General features: G+C 33.6%; 2 protein-coding genes across 3 annotated transcripts; both read right to left on the minus strand.

Annotated features, from left to right (window-relative positions):
- Window positions 1–1,272: 1,272 nt before the first annotated feature.
- Window positions 1,273–7,303, minus strand: LOC126712112 (nucleobase-ascorbate transporter 3). 2 transcript variants are annotated; one of them, XM_050411322.1, is made up of 13 exons: window positions 6,768–7,303; window positions 6,055–6,152; window positions 5,768–5,944; window positions 5,206–5,306; window positions 4,968–5,043; window positions 4,637–4,878; window positions 4,432–4,528; window positions 4,126–4,212; window positions 3,914–3,972; window positions 3,172–3,263; window positions 2,996–3,073; window positions 2,742–2,905; window positions 1,273–1,860 (listed from the first exon to the last, which is right to left on the minus strand). In XM_050411322.1, exons 1-13 carry the CDS (start codon window positions 6,910–6,912, stop codon window positions 1,642–1,644), a joined length of 1,635 nt encoding a protein of 544 aa, XP_050267279.1. In that variant the 5' UTR covers window positions 6,913–7,303; the 3' UTR covers window positions 1,273–1,641. The 2 variants fall into 2 exon arrangements, with proteins under 2 accessions (XP_050267279.1, XP_050267280.1); XM_050411323.1 differs by lacking the exon at window positions 6,768–7,303 and adding an exon at window positions 6,356–6,465.
- Window positions 7,304–17,100: 9,797 nt separating this feature from the next.
- Window positions 17,101–21,035, minus strand: LOC126712114 (serpin-ZX-like). The gene is made up of 2 exons (XM_050411324.1): window positions 20,529–21,035; window positions 17,101–18,179 (listed from the first exon to the last, which is right to left on the minus strand). Exons 1-2 carry the CDS (start codon window positions 20,916–20,918, stop codon window positions 17,397–17,399), a joined length of 1,173 nt encoding a protein of 390 aa, XP_050267281.1. The 5' UTR covers window positions 20,919–21,035; the 3' UTR covers window positions 17,101–17,396.
- Window positions 21,036–21,764: the final 729 nt, after the last annotated feature.

Consider the following 21,764-nt stretch of genomic DNA (forward strand, 5'->3'; position numbering starts at 1 on the left):
TCACAACAATTGAGTTTACATTTTTTATTAATTCTCATAGACCTACTATTAATACTACTTTATTATGTACCATTAACAAATTTGCTACTTTAGACAATTGTGAAATCCATTGTGAATTATATTGCCTTACTTATTGTTCCACTTTCTTCTCACAGAAAAAAAAGAACTTAGTGTTCCACTTTGTTGTGAGGTGTGGCCAATCTTGGAACACTTTGTTGTGAGGTGTGGCCAATCTTGGTCATTGATTAGCCAAGCTTGGCTGTTGTGGTCGATCTTGCAAGTGAAAGGGTGGCTGATCTTGATTGTTGAATTTGGAGTGTGAGGCTATGATTAAAAAGCAGAACAATGAAATGGTAATTAAATTGAATAGAGATTTTTTTTTTTTTTTTGATCCAGGTACTTGGGTTCCTATGGATGAAGATATGGTCTATGTGGATACTATTGAATTTCCGTTGGAAGATGAATAAAAAAAGAGCTTGATGTAGGTAAATGTGAAAAATTGACTAGATAAAATGGAAAAATGATTTTTCTAACTAATTAGTTAAATATATATATATTTTTTTCTGAGCCTTTGCTCAATAATCAACTATTTCTTCCAACCCCAACTAGGGTGGCTCATGAAATTCCACATCAATCAAAAGGAGAAGCTCCAACCAAACAATAAAAGAAAAGGAAAGTGGGGAAGGTGTTACTAATGTACAACCATTAATTTTTGCCTAATTAATAAAGAACCAGAAGGAAGCTGGATTGAAACAAGGTCTGTACTGTTAAGGAACATTAATTATTACAGTGCACATTAAATTTAGTGTTGACCAAAAATAGATTATGCATGGCCATAGGAAATAGATACATGGGGATGAATCCGAGCCCAAGCGTGCAAGAGCCACAAATCCATACTGCTGCTCTTTCAAAGTCAAAGTCAAAATTATAATAAATAAGTAGTAATATACTAGTAGTACCTGTATTTCACAATTCACATATAACAATATATTAAATCCGCATCTGTTAATGAATCAGATCTGGATATATAAAATTGTAGAGTTTGAATGAAGGAACAAGAAGGTTTTAGTGGCTTTTGCTTTTCTACTCAGCACATATTGCATCTCATTGGTTCCCTTTCCACCAATGCCTGCAGATACAAATTCTAAATAGAACAATTTTTTTTTTCTTGAAAAATTTTAAAAAAATGGAAAGAGGTCACTTGTATTAATAGATCCTATTTGAATGTGACCATAATAGCTTCAATCAACTGAGAAACCAATGCCTAAGGGATGTTAAACAATATGAGGCCACAAGCGCTCTTGTTGGAAATATTTTAGTGAATAAACAATGTGGAACTCACACCAAAGATCAAGTGTTTGGAACACATCCACACCAAGTAGTGGACACACCAAGTGAACCAAGAATTCCATATGGGGCTACTGGGAGAAGCTAGTCAGTTGTCGCGCTAGCACTTGGGCAGGGATATCAAGCAGCCATGGAGATATGAGGTCAAGTGAACTAGGGAAGTACTCTACGGGCTCACCTTTGGTGACATTATCACTTCTATATTTAGAAAACCCCTTGCTTTGCATAAAAAACACAGCCAATATTTTGCTCATAGTAAATATATATCTAATATACAATAACAGGTTTAAGAGTTCAGAGAAATCTGGTGGGGAGGTACTCATTTAACCTCATGGGATAATTGTAGAACTCATCACTTCTAGAATCTCCATTCCTCCTATGGAAGGGAGTCAACCATGGAAGTCCTCTGTTAGTAATTTCGTGCTTTGCATCAAGCGTGTTATCAAGCAGTGTCCCAACAAACATTGCCACAGTTGGTGGTGATGAGAATATTGTGTTAAAAATGTCGTTGAACTGCAACAATTATAAAAAAAGAAAAGAAAAAAAAAATCAGACAAACATGTAATAGAGTTGATGTATTGGCCAGCAAGGATATATATTTTTTTAGATGGACTTATCCTGTTCTCGTCTCATAACCAGGACAACTCGTTTGACAACATTCTTGAAAAAACATTCATACAAGGGAACTATGAAGATAAATAACTAAAGAATTTCAGACATCGTGAGAAGTCAATGTAATCCTATTAAATCTACATGCAGAGAAATATCATTAGACTTCAATGCCAAGGCTGGTATTAAAGAGACTAGAATCATTGGTCAATCTTTGTCAAGACCAACACTCTTTAATTGTACACACATTTTGTAATTGTGCATAATCAATGCAAAAGAACAGTACAAACACTGTAGTGGGTATAACTTCCTAAGTTAAGTAGTAAAACATGTGGTTTACTAATTCAGCAAATGGAGGGAAGTGAAGAGGCAGAAAGAACTAGATTGCCTTTGATTGAAATTCAATTAATGTAGGGTCTTAACATTGATTACTTCCAAGACTAAATGAAATGTGCTAGGTTTAAATCAGGATTTAGAACTATTGATAGATTGCCACAAAGCTTAATCATAAAGTCTCAATTCTGCTAATATTGTTTTTCCCTAGTATGAGATTCATGTAAACCATAAGCTCATTTGGTTAAACATAATTGCATTTTCTGTTTGCGCAATATGGGTGTGGATTCGGTTATTATCTACTTTTCCATAAACTTTTTTGCGCCTCATCTAAAACTTTTACCTTCTATAAGATGCTGAGAAAAATTGAGAGAGATGAACAACATGGAAGCATTAATATGTAAAAAGAAATTTAAAGAGAAACATGGAGGCATATAGTGTACAAAACTTACCCATCCACCACCTGTTCTAATTGGTCCATGACCAGTATTCATATCAGTGTTCATGACAAAATATTGAGGTATTGAGATCCCCAGGAACAGGGACAGGCCCAAAACGTAGTGGTTTCTCAAGGAATTAGGGTTTGCAAACTGCATAAATGAGATCCCAACAGCAGCTGTGGATAAAGTAAAGGTAAAATTTTCCATTAAGAACGCATCAACAAGATTAAAACAGATGTAGCTACAAAGATAACAAAATCACTCACCAACAAAGCCAAACAAAACACAGTATATGGCAGCAAATATTGGTAAAGGAATAGATGCAAAAAATGCACCAAACTTCCCTGAAAAAAACAAGGTGGCACAATTAAATATGACATGATAGAGCCCGGGCTAATGGGTAAATAGTACCACAATTCATGGTGGAAGTAGAAAAAAAAACCAAATATGGAGAAGAAGATCATGAAGGAAGTTGAAATCTGCACTACTCTTCTGCTCCCTATGTGAGTCAGTCCAAGGAGTCCAACATTTTCACTGCAATATCATCCCAAGAAGTGAGTAAACCAAGTGTTACTTCATACAGTCTACTAGCAGCATTTTTACGTACAAGAAGGATGGAACTTGTTTGATTTAATCCTAAACAACGGTCAATAGTGTCAATATCACCACTGTCACAGCAACAGTTTCAACTCAATCACCTTATATAACACATAGACACACACAAACCTTGTATGGAAGCTATTTTACAAGGTGTGATGATCTTACTGCTTGGATCTGTGATAAGGAGCTAAGAACCTGGAAATACAAGCCAGGCACAGATCCTGACACCAAACAGGACACCAGAGTGGTTCGTAGAATGGTCAAATCATTCCAGGATGCAAAGCTTCTTATCATGGAGCATACTGAACTAAAAGCCAAAATACCAATCCCATTATAGGCATTGTAATTTGTAAACAATTGCAAATGCATGCCTGCATCATCTGCAACATCTCTCCCACTCTCCCACCACCCCCCCCCCCCTTTTTTTCCCCCCCTTTTTGGCAAGGTGGCCTATTGCATCATAATTGAGGGTTAGAGAACCCAAGAATTGTTTTTCCAACCATATAGAGGAAAGGTTGAGAACCAAGCAAAACAAAGACCCAAAACAGATTAATATATTGATTGCTAAAGCACCAATTGCTTACACAGATGCAGTAGTACCAACAACAGAACCAAAGATCCCTTCAAGCAGCGTGCCGAGACCCTGCATTTGAAGATGAAGCCTTAATTTTAGTTTCTAGATGGTAAAGCCAATCAAGATTCATTTCATATGCTGTTAAAGCAATCATAGATACATAAGAGAGAGAGAGAGAGAGAGAGAGATAAAAGAAGAATTGTAGTCAGTCTATGACTGTACCTGTATGCCAATACTTCGGTTGAGGACATGTGATGGTGGAGGTGTAGCACCTGCAAGACGCGATGCAGCAAAAAAGGTTCCAGTTGACTGCAGCAAAAGTTAAATGAATAGACAGAGGACCAAATTTAAAATATGGAATCAGTATAGTTGAGAAATATTTCAATTTAAAAAAACTAGTCAGGTTGATGGAAATCATGCACAAAGGGTAAGCAGGTCAAATGTTTATAATGGATTGATATAAAGATATATTCATCCAAATCTTTGAAATGATTCTAAATTGGAGATTTTCTAGAATAGCAATTAAACCTCTGCTGATGTAACAAGTGCTGCCCCCAGCATCCCAAAGACATGGCTCGCTCTGAATATGGGAGTACCCCACTGAAATGGATAAGGAATTTTAATCCTAGATTGGGGGAAAAAAACACCAGGTTATGCATCAAAAATGGATGATTCTTATGAAAGGGAGTAGTGACTCCATCTGCAAACAGAGAGCCCAATTATCCGGACATACCAAGGAGCAGATGACATAAGGAAGGAACGATCAGTGCGGCAACTCTGTTTAGTCGCCTCTTTTACGTGGTTGTAAGCACCAGCCACAGTGAGGATAGCAGCAAAAGCCCAGACAATACCAATGCAAATAAGCAAACCATACCTCTCAAGTGTGACATGGGACATAGGAATGATGCGCTTCAAATACTGGGTAATAACCAGTATAATAAGCATGGGCAGGCCAATCCAGACACAGTTAGCAACCTGCACAAAACATAGGAGAGTCATACACTGATTTTATTATTTTATTTTCAGTGCCACTGAGGCATTATAGTGTTCTTTAAAGAAATTACCTGTGGGAAGCCCCTCTGGAACAGACCAAGACCCACTACACAAATTACTGGTACAAGAACAACGGGACTAAATAATCTGGGGACCAGAAAAGCAAAGTGGTAACAGTTAGACAACATAAAAACAAGAACCTGAAAGTTTTACTAGGTTTCAAATGAGAATCCTTGAGATGTAAAGGATTTGTAACCATTGAATAAGATGAGTAGAATGAATTGTTTTTTCATATCATGATTACCGTACCTTGTCAACCTCCCCCATGCCTTACTAAATCCAAGAACGATGTTGACAAAGGAAGAGACAATTAGGGATCCTTGAATTGTCCTCATAGTGTGCAAAAACCTCTGCAAGCACCCACATCATAATCAGCAGGCAGTCCTCTACCTTTAATTTAGAAAAAAATATAATGTGCCAAACCAATTTAGGTAGAAAATAAGAAGGCACGTCAGTTTGATGATAAACCCACCAAGCTTGCACCTCAATGGTCGATAAATTTAGTTATTAGCGGGAGGGAGATGTATGCATCAGTGTGACAACATCACAATTTGAGAAATAGATTGGATTTGTAAGGGAAAGAAAAGGCATCGCATGTTGAAAAAAGGAAAGGCAAATGTTACCATTCATGACCTTTTCAGAAGAATTCACGAATTAAACATATAAATTAGGAGCATTCTCCCAAACATTAACCAGATAATCCATGCAATATAATCTCTTTCAGACACAAAACCATATAGCACGTAGAACTCTATAACAATGATATAGCAAAGATATGGCTCATATTACATTCTGCTTGAAATTTAAATACCTGGTGCTCAGATGTAAAGGTCTCATCGGAGATATCATTGATAATTGCCAACACGGGTATGACGTAAGCAAATGATGCACTCATCACTGTAGGAAGCCTCGTCCCAATCATTGTTTGAACCAGTGTATTCAGTCCCGCCATAAAGAGCAATGTTTGAATAACACGGGCTTCATCACCCTGTTTGCGTCAACATTGAATTTCGGATATTGGAGATTAGAGAAAGGGTCTAGTCCATCAAAAAGAGATTTGATATAAATCAAAATAAGATACAGTGGACAAAAACTTACATGGCTGCCACCCATTTTAGGCACAAGTATACTGGCAATCAAAACTGTAGTTCCAAGCATTACAATATAGTGCTGGAAACCCAGTATAAATGTTTCCACTGTAAAATTTACATTGAGTAAAATTAATTAGTTGTAGAATATCTGAGTGGCACAACATAGAGTTAATTAAGATCTACAAAATTCTAATAAAATTGATACGCAAAAAGTTCGGAAATTTCATTGGAATTTTCAGTAATATATACAGAGTTCTTCCAAATCAGGAAAAGTAGTGGAATCAGTAATGAAAATCATCTAAACTTACAAAAAGGTTTGTCCTCTACAGCAAAAGAACAAAGTGTACGTATATTCAAGATATGAGTAATTAAACATAGTGAAGTAAAAAAGAGAATCAAGAATCAAGTATACAGATAGAAAAAGATAAAGAAAAAAAAGTGAGATGCAAAATTAAGAAGAAAAGGAACCAATAAAGAAAAAGCTTAATAAATATAAAATAAATTTGTGTGATCCTCATCTTCCCTCAAACCCCACCACAAAGATAAAGACATGCAGCTAAATACCAAAAGTTTTCACCTTTTAATCACAGAATCTAACTTCAACCCTTTATAAAAAATCCTAAGCAGAATCAAAAGAAATCAATAAAAATAAATACCAACTGAACTAAAACCATTAAAAATCAAATCACAAGGCAAAAAGATAGAGAGAGAAATACAAACCCCATCTTGGGTTGGAGTGGATGCAATATTGGAGGTGTTGAAATTGCTCGTTGGGAGCAAAAAGAGGACCCCTTGCCCCTCCAAGTGGCTGAAGTGGTGCTGGCGGTGGCCCCTGTGGGTGCTGGTGATTTGCCGTTTCCACCATCTTCTTCTTCTTCTTCAACTACCAGTCCTTTTGTTTCTTTTTTGGTGGGTGTGTTTAAACGCTTGCTCTTCTTCTTGGTTTTTATTCAATAAAACCACAGACGCAACAAAGGATATACTATATAGTAAGCAAAGGAAGATCAGGAAGAAAGGGAAAATTAATAAAAAGTAGTAACTACGTAAAGCAAAAGTGTATCGGTAATTGATTTCTTAGAAGAAAGGAAACTCTTTCAACATGTAATGAAGTTTGTTACCATAAAAAAACGAAGTTATTTGAGAGCTAGAGAGACTTGAGAGGAAGAGAGAGAGAGTGACGAGAGAGAGAGAGTGATAAAAAGGAAGAGACTGAGAGAGAGAGCGCCTGGGATTACGTTAAGGTTGTAATTTGGGGTATATGTCGTGTAGTGAGAAGTAGGCATACGCTAGAAGCTGTTTATTAAATATATATCGTATGGGCAGAAATGCGTTGGACTTTCAGTCTACGAGGAAGTTCTGTATGTACTTTCTTCTCACGATTTATTAGTTATCACTTATTACAAACACCCAGTTCGTGTAGTACCAGATTGGTGTTCTACTCCTTCATAATTAACCATCTTGCCATTGTTCCTTGCACATGGTCATGGTCATACTCATTCCCCTGTAATAATAACTTGTAATGTCTCTAATTAAAACCTCACACTTTCACGAGTGTCACAATCAATACTCATATTTACAATCTGTAAAGCAATGTTAACATCACAACATTTTAAATAACTTTTGTCATTGGCTCGTCATGAAATAAATTGTGAATAATGAAGAAAAAATTGTGAGTTCATATCTTTACCGATTACAACTCATTATGTAAAAAAATTATGGCAAAATTTATATAAAATGTTATAATATTAACCTTACTTCTCTGTAAAACAATATTTTAATAAGAAATTTGGCACCAAACACAAAAGAAAAGGTGTACTTTTTTTACTTAAAAAAAAAAAAAAAACATTGGTGTTTTTTGTTGAATTGTGTGTGTGCCTGCGAGTGAGAGAGAGATAAATGTAATGGTTTTTAGATGAATTTTTGTCCTTTTTTTTGTAAAGTTTTCCTCACTCATGTGAGCATATAAAATGGTGAGAGATGCCGGTTGAATCAAACAAGGCCTCTTTTTTTTTTAATGTGTATTTGTATTAGATTTCTTATGGAATTAGATGGAGATTTTGATTGTTAGGTTAATGAAAGTGTATCGTTATTTTTTTTTTTAATTCAATAGGTTTTTTTTTTTTTTTTTTGAGAATGTAATTCAGTAGTTATAATGGAAGAGGAGAGATTTAAATCCTGGAAGTACATTTTTATTATTTGATAGTTACAAAACAATGGTTTAAATTAATACGAGTCTTTCTCAAAAAAAAAAAATTTAATAAAAGTATAAGGTCTAATTTATTACAAGTATAAAACTATGGGGTGATTTTGAGATCCCTTTTTTTTCTTCATTTTTCAAGTTGAAAACAAGTTTAAATATATATATATATATATATATATATTAATGTGACCTTTGAATTTTTGGTAGCAGTTTCATATCAATTGTAATTTACCACCAATAAACCTTTTTATAATTAGAATATAAAGACAATATTGAATTTTGTAGTAATGTCTTCTTCTTTTTTGAGAAACTTGTAGTAATGTTTGTACTAAAAAAAAAAAAAAAAACCATCATAGTAAAGTGGGTGGTCATACTTTTTATGCATTTCTTAATCCAAAGCCAACCTTCTTTTTTTTTTTTTTTGAGAAACAAACACATACAAAGGGGAGAGGGAAATGGGTTCTAATACAAAGGCACACCACAACTCCACTCAAAAGCCATGGTAGCATTTCTTAATCCAAAGTTAACTTTTCTTTGAGAACCAAACACACACATAGGGGAGAGGGAAAGTGGTTTTAACACAAAGACACATTACAACTCCACTCAAAAGCCATGGTAACTTTTAAGGGAGGATGGAGCAAATTATACTACACACAACATACTCTCTTAAGCAATGTGGGACAATTACCCATTCTTTTTTTTTTTTGAAAAACAAACACACACACACACACACACACACACACACACACACACACACACACACACACACACACACACACATAGGGGAGAGGGAAAGAGGCTTTAACACAAAGGCACACTATAACTCCACTCAAAAGTCATGGTAACTTTTAAGGGAGGGTGGAGCAAGTTATACTACACACAATACACTCTCTTAAGCAATATGAGACAATTACCCTTTTTTTTTAGAAACAAACACACATACATAGGGGAGAGGGAAATGGATTCTAACACAAAGGCACACCACAACTCCATTCAAAAACTATGGTAACTTTTAAAGGAGGGTGGCGCAAGTTATACTCCAAAGCCATTCTTTTTTTTTAGAAAGTTATTACCCATTCTTTTTTTGAGAAACAGACACATACACAGAGGAGAGGGAAATATGTTCTAACACAAAAGTACACCACAACTCCACTCAAAAATTATGGTAACTTTTAAGGGAGGGTGACGCAAGTTATACTCCAAAGCTGACTTTAAGTTGATTATTAGTGCATATTTAGAAGATTGTGCTCATAATGATATTGCTAAAGATGGTTAAAAATTTAATGCCAATGGTCCAAATCTTATTTTATTAGCAAACAATTATTAAGTTCAAGGTCAAAAGCCAGCCAAATTAATTGGCGAAATTATTCTTTAGACTCAGTACAGTGTACATTTCTATTTGTCAAGGAATAAAAGAATAAAGCAGTATACCATACATACAAGTGGACCCCACACATGAATTTCACTTTTTTATTTTGAATTTAATAATTGGATAATTGGGACAGTGTAGATTAGATACATGAAACTCATGTTTATGTAAGAGGAATGTGTAGTATATCCAATATATGGAATAATTTCTTTGAAAAACTAAACAACTAAGCATGCATTTGCCTAAGGATTATTAGACGTTTTGCGTTTTTTGGTTGGATCTCACGGCACTGTTCACGACCCAGCCAAACTTCAAAAAATATGCTTAAACAGGTCAGCCATAGGTCTCATGGTACTATTCATAGTTTAAAAATTATTTGATTACAGTGTTTTCAGTAATAAGTTTTCAGTAAAATAAGCGGTATCCAAACAGATCCTAATACTTTGAACAACATTGTTCACAAGTTATTGAGCTGTCAAGTTGGGAGTCATTACTTCTACAATATTTTATAATTGACATAATTTTTATTGTGCATTAATCATGACCTCATAAGTTATTAAAAAATAAAAAAGTGAAAATTTGTATGGTGCTAGACTTATTTATCCCTACATTCCCGTCATGTTGCAGAATAGAACAGTATTGAATTTCATACTAATGTCTTGCCTCAACCATCATACTAACAGTTTTTAACGTTGTTTTAGTGATCAACCATCACACTTTTTATAATACATATTTGGAATGATTATGCTGATAAAGATGGTTTAAAGCTTAATGCTAATGGTTGGAGTCATTTTTCATTATAAATAAATCAATTTTTAAGATTGTGAATGTGTAAATGGACCATCAATGTACGATTTCATGAATCCTAATATTCCATGAAGGAGAATGTGTGAAACTATTACCATTCTTCTTATATAAAAGACTTATATATTAATTGATATGATAATAAATATGATTTATGTAACTTTAAGTCTTTAATAATATAATAAATAATATCTCAATTTTTTTTGTTTGACATGTAAGACTTATGCAGGATAAGAGCATTCACATCAGTGGACACAAACTTTCCATCTATTTTGCACAAAAAAGCTATTTTTTCTATTTTACACACTCATTTTTACAAAACACCAACATCAATTTATCTATTCTACACATTTATTCAATAAAATATTCATTCTTTTACAATTTTTTATTATTTTCTCCCTCACCGCCTCTCTCTCTCTCACAGACCCAATCCGAAACCCATTCAATCACCTATCTCTCCCTCACCGCCTCTCTCTCTCATAGACCCAATCCGCCTCTCTCTCACTTTCTCATCAACCAAACAATAATTACAATCCTCCATTTCATAATAAAATAACCACAAAACATCCAAATAACATTCCATTTTCACTTTCTCAGATTTTCTCACGAACCAAACACTTTCCTAGATTTTCTCACAAACCAAACAATTCAGATTTAAGACAAATTGAACAAAATTTTCTCAAATCCTCCCACCTCCACCACTACCACCACACAAACCACCATGAACGACTGTGACAAATTTCCCAACCAACTCGTTCATCACCTCCTCCACGGCGAACAGACCCATTCAAGACCTATTGAAGTTGTCGAGACCTAAAACCCCGTTGCTTCAGGGCCATGGAGACGTGGGTTCCGTCGAAGCTAGTGGCGCCGATGATGAGGATGGTGAGGCCGGTGACATAGACGGCGAGGGTTGGAGCCAAAAGGAGAAGAGAGAGAGAGAGAGAGAGATTAATAAAATAATAAATGCAAGTGCTATAGTAATTTATGCACGGTTACTGTAACAATTGTGCATTTATGCACATTTTTACACCCACTAATGTGGGTTTTTTTGGGTCAAAATGTGTAAAATGAAGGATTTTTTGCATTTTTACACCCACTCAGTGGATGCTCTAATACTGCTAACATCACTCTTCTCCTAATAAAGAGATGTTAACAATAATAGTGATAACAAAATTTATCTTTCTCTTGAGGGGGAAAAAAAGCAATAACAAACACCTGTGCCTTGTTTGTCCTCACTCCAAAAATAAAAGGTGCATTTATTAGTCTTTGTTAATGCATGAAAGGAAAAAAAAAATGATCTTCATTTTCTTTAAAATGAAAATACTTCATTTCGCACTTAAGATTTAATATTCAATTTTCTTTAAAAAAAAGATTTAGTATTCAAGAATTTAAGGTTATACATAGTGTCATGTAATTTAAATTGGTTACTATTAATTTTTATTTTATATTTGGTATAATGGAATTTCAAGGGTTAATTGTACTTTACTCACCTAAATCATGGGGTCAAGTTTGATCCCTCTGCTAAACTATAGAATCAAACAATCAAACTATTTGATAGATTTTGATAATAGGTAAAAATAAATGCCCATTTTTCGAAACAATTTTCATCAATTTCAACATTTTAACTGAAAAATTCAGAAACTTAAAATGTGAGAAATTCATTATGTGGATATTACTCAATTTTAGAATTTTTCTTGTTAAAAACAGCAAATGTCTATTACCAATCAATCAGGGATATTGCTTGATTTCATACTTTAGTAACGAATTGAATTTAATAACTTAATATCCACTTTAGAGAAACCAAATTCTATGTTGAACGCATCAGAGTGAAGCCACACATACATAAATACATACATTTATTTATTTATTTATTTTTGATGCTAAATAGTGAATACCCAAAGTTTCCACATTATCAATATGTCATGCTCATGCAACACATCTTCTTTTTTTTTTTTTTTTTGGCAGCAATGAAACCATTAAATAAAGATAATCAGAAAAGTAGATATCGTAAGGTTCAAAGCACTTCATTTGGTTCTTTAGAGGTCTTATCATATCCTAATCTCAAAAATCTTATCCCATGTAACTTGTCTAATCAAGTTTAGGATCATTATCTGATAAGGTAAATCAAGGCATAAAAGTTTATCCATGCACTCATGAACTTTTAAATTATACTCCATATAATTGCATTCCTTTTACTGTATATGAAGCCCCAGCTGTAAAAATCTTGGTTTTGATCATAATAATTCATATATCTTTTTGACAAAAAATTAAGTGTTTTTGAGGGGCCTAGGCAATAAGAGGACCGCGCGTAGACGTTTCTCAAGGTTTGAACACATGACTAAATATCCCATACCAAGACTTTAAACAATGACCGACATCAATATATCATAGGATGATGCATGACAGAAACATTTCAACTTACTTTCAAAGTAGATTTTGGTCTTCTGATTTCTCTAAAACTTTGGATTCTTTATTAGGCATAACATAAAACCCCACCACCCATTAAATGGAAAATAAGAAAAGACAGAAAGGAAAAGGAGAGAAAAGGAGAGGGGTGGGGGAGGGGGGTTGTATTGGGAACATGATTTAAGCACTTAAAAAGTTAAAACCGTGTTTCTAAAATACAATTTCAATATTTAAATCAAATTTTAAGCGAAATATTGTTTTGAAAACACTATTTAAAATCACGTTTCTAACATACAATTAAAAAAAAAAAAAAAATCTAAATTCTCGAAAAGCTTCAAAAACAATATCAATTTAAAAAATTATTATTATGATTTTGAAAATTTTGCTAGAAGATATATTGAAAGGGATTTCAAGACGTATGAAAAACGAACTTTTTGCCATAAAATTGATAACGTCTAATAGGTTGTTTTTATTATTTGACCAATCAACTTTTTTTGAACAAGACAGGAGGAACTAACATCATCAGAATTATATTAACAAAAAAAAACATCATCAGAATTATCAAGAAACAACAAAACTCCCCAAACCATATAAGGGGCAAAGAAAACAACAACAAGTCCTCCACTTGGAATCTACCCAAGGCTGCCAAGATATCAACACATCTATTGGCTTCTCTCAACAGTGAGAGATGAGATGCACATAGCTACTACACGAGATAATTTCATCCTGATAACATTTTGTTCAACAAAATCATTGTTGAACTTAAATTATAAGTGCTTTTAATTTAAATTATCTATTATTTGTAGGTCTTATAATTTTTTTTTCCTAACTTTTTTTAAAACAAGCTATTGAAAATAAGCAAACACTAATTTAATTTGTAAATATTGTTAACAGTGGTCTTAGTTGTAATTTTGGAGCAAAAAAAGGTTTGAATGTCTAATATGTGGCAATGCAGAGGAACCGTTGAACTATTTTTTAAAATTTCGCGCCAGCCATGTGATGGCCATGCGATGCGTGGGACCAACTGACAAGGCTATCCCTAAATATTTCCGTTTAAAAAAAATAAATAAAAAAAACAATAAGTAGTACTAACTACTTGGTAATATCTAATAAAATAAAACTTAGGCCGGTTGGTTTAGTTAGTTGGGTTCTCGGTCTCAAGTTGTTTGTTTTGGGCTCGATTGGATGTGCTTTCCAGTTTAAGTCTTAATATCTGCACTTTAAAAAGAATTTCTTAGGCTACCTCTTTGTGGGCCCTCCCAACGCGAATAATAATTAGTCTTTAGTTGAAAGTTTTAAGTATACACTATGAAAGAAAAAAAAAACTAATAAAATAAAATAACCTTATTATTATAAAATAAAAGAAATAAAATAATCTACTTCAACAGGTTGGTTGTTTTGGACATGATTGCGATTTACACAAATTTGAAAACACAGACCTTGGCACCTTGTTAGTTGTTACCAACCTTTCATTCATGATTTTATTATTATTTACCACCTTAATTACTAAAATTAGATAGATAAGCTCTCTTTTCTTTTGGAAAGCAGACAGGTAAGTTTAAGTATTAAAAGGGTTGCATTAGAAACCAATGCTACGATTTTGTTTGTTTGTTTACTTTTCATTCGTTATTTTATTAATTATTATTATTTTAAGAGGGGGTTTTAACCTATGATACTGTTCTTGATGATTATCCTTTATTAGGGTTTATTTAGGATCCATTTATTTTGTAGAAACTGAAATTTTTTTGCTAAAAGTATTGTAGATAAAGGTAAAAGTTATTTGAAATAGTATAATGTGACCTATGAATAGTACCAAAAAGTGCAGTGTGACTCATGAATAGTATAAAAAATAAACTGAATAGTAAAATAAATTGGCAAAATTAATCATGCCAAACGGACACTTAAGGTCTGTTTGGATATCGCTTATTTTGCTGAAAATTAAAAACTTATTACTGAAAACATTATAGCAAAATATTTTTTAAATGACAAAATACTATTCACATTGTGCCGTGGGTCTGTGTTTTTCTTCATTTGTTTGCAACAATTCCATGGATCCCACTCTTAAAACGCGTGAACGGTGCCTAACGCTGTAAAACGTGTTATCCAAACGCACGCCTAATAGAGTAAAATATTGATTTATTTTTGGTATAGGCAATGATGGAATTTAGGTATCCTATTCTACAACAAGAGACTTTGTTTTTATAAGTCTTGTATTTGTATATTTCATTCATTATTTGGATTAATTGACGTTCTTTTCCGAAGCTTTTTTTTTTTTTGGTCCAAGATTTGTTTCATAGATGTATCATGTAAGTTAACCTTAAAAAATGAAGTGCCGGAATCCGAGACCAGAAACACGTGATGCATAAGTGAAATTGTACAAACCATAAGTCATCATTATTATTAATTAATTGTCAACCCAGTACTTCGTTTAAGAGCTTTTCTGCACTGCCTTCTTTTTTATTGTTTGCACTTTGCAGCATTATCGTGAAAAGCTGAAATGCATGGACAGATCCAATTCAAATTATATATATATATATATATATATATATGTGTGTGTGTGTGTTTACTTGATAGAATAATTTTGTTCTGATTCTATTGCCATGCAGCAGGTGTGACTTTAAATGAATCATAACTAATAGACAAATCAAGCTACCTTGATAAAATAATATTAGATGAAATCTATATATAATATCTAAAAGTTGAAAATTGAAGCGTAATATTTATTATTATTACGCTCTTTTTGAGCTACATTAGTATAATATTTCAGTTCAATCGGTCTTATTTGGTCAATTTCAGTTCTTTCAGTTAATTTGGTCTATCTGGTCCGATCCATTTCAAACTAATTAGGCCTTAATTTGATTCTTTTTGTTGGTTATCTTCTTAGTTTTAGACTTAAAATTTAATTTTTTTAATGCTATTGGATATGTTCCAATTAGGCAATTGAAAAAAAAAAAGTCATTTTAATAATATATTTTTTCATTTATATAAAATAATATTATAATTATATATTATATTACCTTTTTTCATGCATTACGTAGGATTGCGACCAGTAAAATTAAATTTACTTGCATTAACGAATTTGAGATACTCAGGTACGCTGAGAGTGAGCTTAAATTTAACTAAATGGAGATTACAAAGAAAACAAACAGGATTATTTTATTTTATATGGAGTTGAACAGTGTTTGTATTATTTCTAGTTAAGTGATGCTTTTATTTATACTTAAGTTCTGATAGTTATGGTCAGATCTCGTTGGACACATGCCTTCATAACCTCAATTTTTTGGACAGTTTTTAGGATGCGTTGTTGAACTTTTCTTGATCTTTGGGGAGGTTGTCCAATAAGATCCAAATCACTCTAATATATAAATCTTAAATTATTATAACTACCTTCTTACTCAATACTACATGTTTGTCATGTAATAAAGCACATATTTCAGATACCTCTTGTTGTTCAAATGTTGAGTGTGTGTGTCCTTCATGAATAATTGTTCAATATTTTGAGAGCAATACTCTCACTTCTCACATAATAGAAGGAAAATCATTAATGTGAGAGAAGGGATTGGTATTCGGCAGTTCAAAATTATTGAATAAGTTTTCCTCTTTCGATTCTTCTCCCTGTTTGTCACTTGTCACGCATTGGCAGTGGCTTGTGGTAGTTTAAAGGTTTAAATATAGACTATACTCAAATACTCCTATAAACAAAACGAGCAGGCGCACATCAAACAGAAGTTCGAATTCTTGTTGATTTGATTTTTTTTTTTATAAGTTTATGCTTAATTTATTTGGTTTTATTTTATTTTTTCTTTACTTTATGCTAAACACATGCAGAAATCCTCCCATACCTCCTCATGGATTTTGATTATATTTAATTCTGGGAAATTAAAAATCAAGTGATTTGAGTAGCCATTACTAGTATAAATAGATGGTTATGAATTTTAATAACAAATTATAAATGTGAACATTGAAGATTTTGTTCCAACAAAAACATTTGTCATATTGATTTAAAATAGTACTTTACTTCCAATTCCAAATCATATCAAATCCACCGATTAGTAAGGCTTAAATCTATAAATAAATTTATTTTGCTAAAATAAATTGTCTTCTTCACAAGTTATTCACACTATTTAAATTAAAAACCGATTCAAATTCTTCTCAAATATTTCTGTCCAACTGAACCAGAAATCTGAGAAAGATCACGTAGCCTAGCAGATTGGGGTAGATTTTTTTTTTTCTCTATTATTTTTTAATATCGCATTGCCTAAAATTTAACATCATTTTAATCTGATTCAGAATTGTAATTTCCAGACCTTTAACATAGAGCTTAGTAGCTTTCATAACCATACAGCTTAGTAGCTTACATTTCACTCACAAGCCAATAAACAGAGAAGAAAAAGAACCCAAAAAAAAAAAAAAAAAAAGAGAGAGAGAGAGAGAGAGAAGAAGAGAAGCAGCAATACATCTGATGATAATAGAGAACTACAGCAGATTAACCATACAATTATTAATTATGACGGTCACGTGTTTGTTAGGTTTCATCGACTTACATGTCTTCTCCGGCATGGCGGATTCATTCAGTTTCAAGAGGATTGAGCACATGTCCAATGAACAGCACTGTTCCAGTCAAGTCTTCTCTGATCAGGAACAAAAATGGGTGGTCAGCCACAAAGTCCATCTTAGGGGGTGAGAAGCCTCTCAATGCTATGACAGCGGCAGAAGCAGCTGCAGCTTCTGTGCCTTCTTCATTAACCTCTATGAAGGATTTATGGAATATGCTTGAAACATATAGGTTCTGACCCACAAGTGAGTCAACCATTTCTGTCAAATCTGCTTCACCAGAGAAAGGCAACACCAGTCCTAGTTCCTTCAGAAGTTTGGAAGCTTCAAACCCAAAAGATATCTTAAACTTTGGGATCCTGAAGTCACCCACTCCTGCCTTTTGTTCTGGAAGATGGCGATCCAAGAACCTAGACTCAGAACCAACTTTCTCTACCATAGCTGGCAACCCATCTTTTGCGTCTGGAAGAAAGAAATACATGGAAAATCTGCGCTTATCCTCACCTTGTTTATAAGGAAGTCCAAGGACTTTGAAACCATCATAGGCACCAACAAACTGCTTCTTCTTGCTAGTCATGAAGGGAACCTGAACTGAGCTCCCATTAAGAAGGTGGAAATCAGATTCTTTTGTTGCCGATGCATCAAACTTCTCATCCCAAGCTCCTTTGAAGTATAGCGCATTAGCAAAGATTAGTCTGGTTGTGCTGTCAACTGACCCAGAAGGAAGCACTTCTTTAATGAGGCCACTAGTCTCCTTTTCAGCCCATGAATTCACTGTGCTTGTCACTTCAGCAGCCTTCAAAATTAAACACTATACTATTAGCATATTTAGTAGATCAGTGCTAAAGAACTAGCTGGTAAATACTGTGAACATGATAATTAAATAAAACACGTAGCATTACCAACTAAGAGACACTTCAACTTGGAAATTGAATAAATCCATTACGTAAGGTGCACTGCACAAATAGTTAACTGTTTCTGTATGGCATTTGGCGCACATAAAGATAAACAAATACATTCAAGAAAACTATATCCTTTAAGCATTTCTTAAGTATGGAGAATTTACTTCAATATATTCTTAATGAAGAAAATAATATTAAAAAAAATTCAAACATAAAAAATTATTCAGTTTCCATTAGATGTTCAACCTCACTTAAAAGAATCATTGAAAACATATCATGTTGCAACTCACTGTGTTTGCAGGGTCAGTCAAATATATAAGCAGAAGGATCCAGAGATTTGTCTAGGCTTAAGTTGGAATGAAGCACATATTCTAGTAAAGGAAACCAAAAGCATTTGCAGGATTCTGAATCTTAGCATTAGGAAAATGAAAACCCAAACAGATGTTTAGTAAATACTCCAGTCTTCATTGCATAGGCTTCTGATGAAGACCTCAGCCAGCATAGTCATTACAACCACCAAAAAGCAGTACTGTAGCTAAAACTTATAATTTGAAATACAAACATGTACACATGAATCCAAGCTTGAATTATGTATAAGTTTTTTATTCCAATTCATTTCCATTTCAGACACCTGATCAGCTAAATTGATCATTCAATAGAACCAGACAGTTATAGTCATTCTAGCATGATCAATTAACAACAGAAACACATGGTTAATACTGAGATAGAATCATAGAATACCACATGATCACAGCAGATTACAAACTGGTGACCATGCACAAAAAAGGTGAGCAAGCAACAAAGTAGAACATGTTAAGTATATAAGCAAGAAAATATAAAAATAAAATAGTAATTACATTTTAAACCATATATTATCATGGTAGTTTCAGATTAAACCGTTAAGACCCTTCGTTTCATATTAAATCCTGAACTTTTAAAATTATATCAATTTAAACCCTGGACTTTTCAAGTTTGATTGGAGGTTTAAATTGATCCAATTTTAAAACTCCATGGTTCAATGTGAAACTATAGTTTTAAATTTGTAATAATCTTGAACTTCAGAGTTTAATTTAAAACTTTTGAAACCATTGGGTTTAATTTAAATTCATCCCCAAACCGACCTGTTGCCATTCCTATACTTTTGAAACCATTGGGCATAGAAAAACCCGCCCCGTTGCCATTCCTACCCAAAGTATAGGAATTAAAATGTAAAATTTTCCAAAAAAGAAAAGAAAAGAAAGAAGGGGTGGGGGGCGCACTGGCAAACCAATATATGTATTTTTCCATCAGACTGTCCTTCCAAATCACTATAGTAGTAGCTAAACCCAGTGGATGCAACTTTTACAAGAAAAAACTGAATTCGCCCCCTACTATACTATATGCTTTTCCCAACTACTAAAAGGGGGCACAACCGTAGTACACATGGTTTTTTTGGATGGTAAGTTACACATTCGCTGGGTAATGAACCTAAAGCCTCACCCTCCACCTTGCTTTTTAAAGGGGGGGAAGTGCCATATGAGCTAGAGTTTATTGGCCTAATACAGAGGATGCATATAAGAAGGAACCAAAAGCTATCATCTAAAACCTCTACCCATTTATATATTTCCATCATCACATAGTCTACAGAAACCCTATAGATAGGCCCAAGAGTAATTATTCAGAAGACAGAATTCTAGCAAAGCCCAAGATATTTGGAAGTTACAGACACGAGTACATGACTGACAATGAAAAATGCGTATGTCCCTCTTTGGTGAAACAAAAGCAAGGCAAAGCAAGTACACCATTTTAAATCAAAAACCTCTAACCAATGTAATTCCATCTCATTACAATGAGAACCAAATAGAGGACCACCAGGTAATTAAAATCACCCAAATTGTTCCAAGGCACAACATCAAAATCGCCCCTAGAATAGACTAGGTACCACTTATGTTTTTTCCTCTAAACCATTGAGCACCAAAATAGAGCTAACAAAAGTAACCCATTTCACATACAATACAAGAGCCTTAAAAACTAGTATAAAAACTTAAAGCAAGAGTAGGGTTACATTTTTCTCTATTACTCAATCAACTTGCCTACTATATATAAAATTGAGTATCAAAATCTACCAATTCAAACAGCATTTAACAACAACAAAAACAGAGCTAACAAAAAGAAACCCATTTCACAAACAATGCAATACCCTAAAAAACCTAGTACGAACTTAAAGCAAGAGTTGGGTTGAGTAATGGGTAGGACGAGCTAACCTTGGTTTGAAAATCAACTTGGTCCAAAGCGGCCTTATAGTTAGTGTCCACAACCTGTTTGAAAGAAGGCTTGAGAGAGAGAGACTTGTCGAGCCAAACCCCATTGGCGAAAGACAAGCGAGGCCCACCAGAGGGACTTGCATCAGCGAAAACCACAGCAACGTACTGAGAAGCGAAGGAGTTGATGTGGTCGACGGACTTGGATTTGAGGAAAGAGAGGAATTGATCGAGCGTGGAACCCTTTGACCCAGCAGCGATTAAGCTCAGCACGACGTGGATCGAGAGAGGAGAGAACACTAGGTTCGAGTCCTTGCCTTCGGTTAACAGTAGGTGCTTCGAGATTCCTAAAGCTACGTCGGTTTGGTTGCTGATCGATTCGCGGATCTCCATTGTTGTTGATGATGATGATGTTGGTGTGTGAGTGTGAGAGAGAGTTAGAAATGGTGGAAAAGCGTGTAACCGAATTTCGGAAGTGAAGGAGTCAATGAAATTAAAGGCTCTCAACAGAAACTCCACCGCTTTAGAAACTAGAGAAAAGTCCTCTTTTTTTTCTTTTTTTTTTAATGGAAAATATTTTATAGAAAACTGATCTATTTTTTTGGATAATTTAGTAGGTGGAGAAAAATAAAAAATAAGCTTGAACATTTTTGTTAGAAAAAAAAATGTCAATTGAATTACAAAAGTCACGAGATTTATTCGTTTGGAAACAGTTTATTTAGCGTTTTGTTAAAAGCATATTAAGATATAATTGCACTAAAAAAAATATTTAAAAAACTGTACATAGAAGTAAAAAAAGTAAAAAACTAACTTATAAAATGTATCCAAACACATTTAATTGCAACCATCAAAGTGACTTAAAAATCATTTTACTTATGTATTAGCTCTTCAAAGGGGGGGAAGTGCAAGCTCCTCTTGTATTATTTGTGATGGTTTGATAAGTATATAATATTTAAAAATAATAAATTTCCTTATACAAATTTGGATTCGATATTATACCTATAATTTTATATTTTTTCTCATAATTTTAAACCAAAAATATTGAACAATAAAGTAAATCAATTTTCTCAACTCAATTGTTTAACTTATCAACCCCCTTTCTCTCAAAAAAAAAAAAAAAAAAAATCTTATCAATCCCCCTTCCCTCCGGAGATATTTTAAAACGCACCACCATATCCATATCTAATTATTATCATGCAATTGCTTTCAGCAATTAAGTTAAGCCCATGAAAGACAGAC

Source organism: Quercus robur, chromosome 2, assembly GCF_932294415.1.
Source record: "Quercus robur chromosome 2, dhQueRobu3.1, whole genome shotgun sequence".
Taxonomy (NCBI): Eukaryota; Viridiplantae; Streptophyta; class Magnoliopsida; order Fagales; family Fagaceae; genus Quercus; species Quercus robur.

Bases quoted from the DNA above. Each gene is read 5' to 3' on its own strand.
- LOC126712112 (XM_050411322.1), bottom strand. From the start codon at position 6,912: ATGGTGGAAACGGCAAATCACCAGCACCCACAGGGGCCACCGCCAGCA. The intron at 5,044-5,205 runs GTACGGTAATCA...TCTGGTCCCCAG, and splicing joins GCATGGGGGAGGTTGACAAG to ATTATTTAGTCCCGTTGTTC. The intron at 3,973-4,125 runs GTACAGTCATAG...CTTCAAATGCAG, and splicing joins ACCGAAGTATTGGCATACAG to GGTCTCGGCACGCTGCTTGA.
- LOC126712114 (XM_050411324.1), bottom strand. From the start codon at position 20,918: ATGGAGATCCGCGAATCGATCAGCAACCAAACCGACGTAGCTTTAGGA. The intron at 18,180-20,528 runs GTTAGCTCGTCC...TTAATTTTGAAG, and splicing joins AAGTTGATTTTCAAACCAAG to GCTGCTGAAGTGACAAGCAC.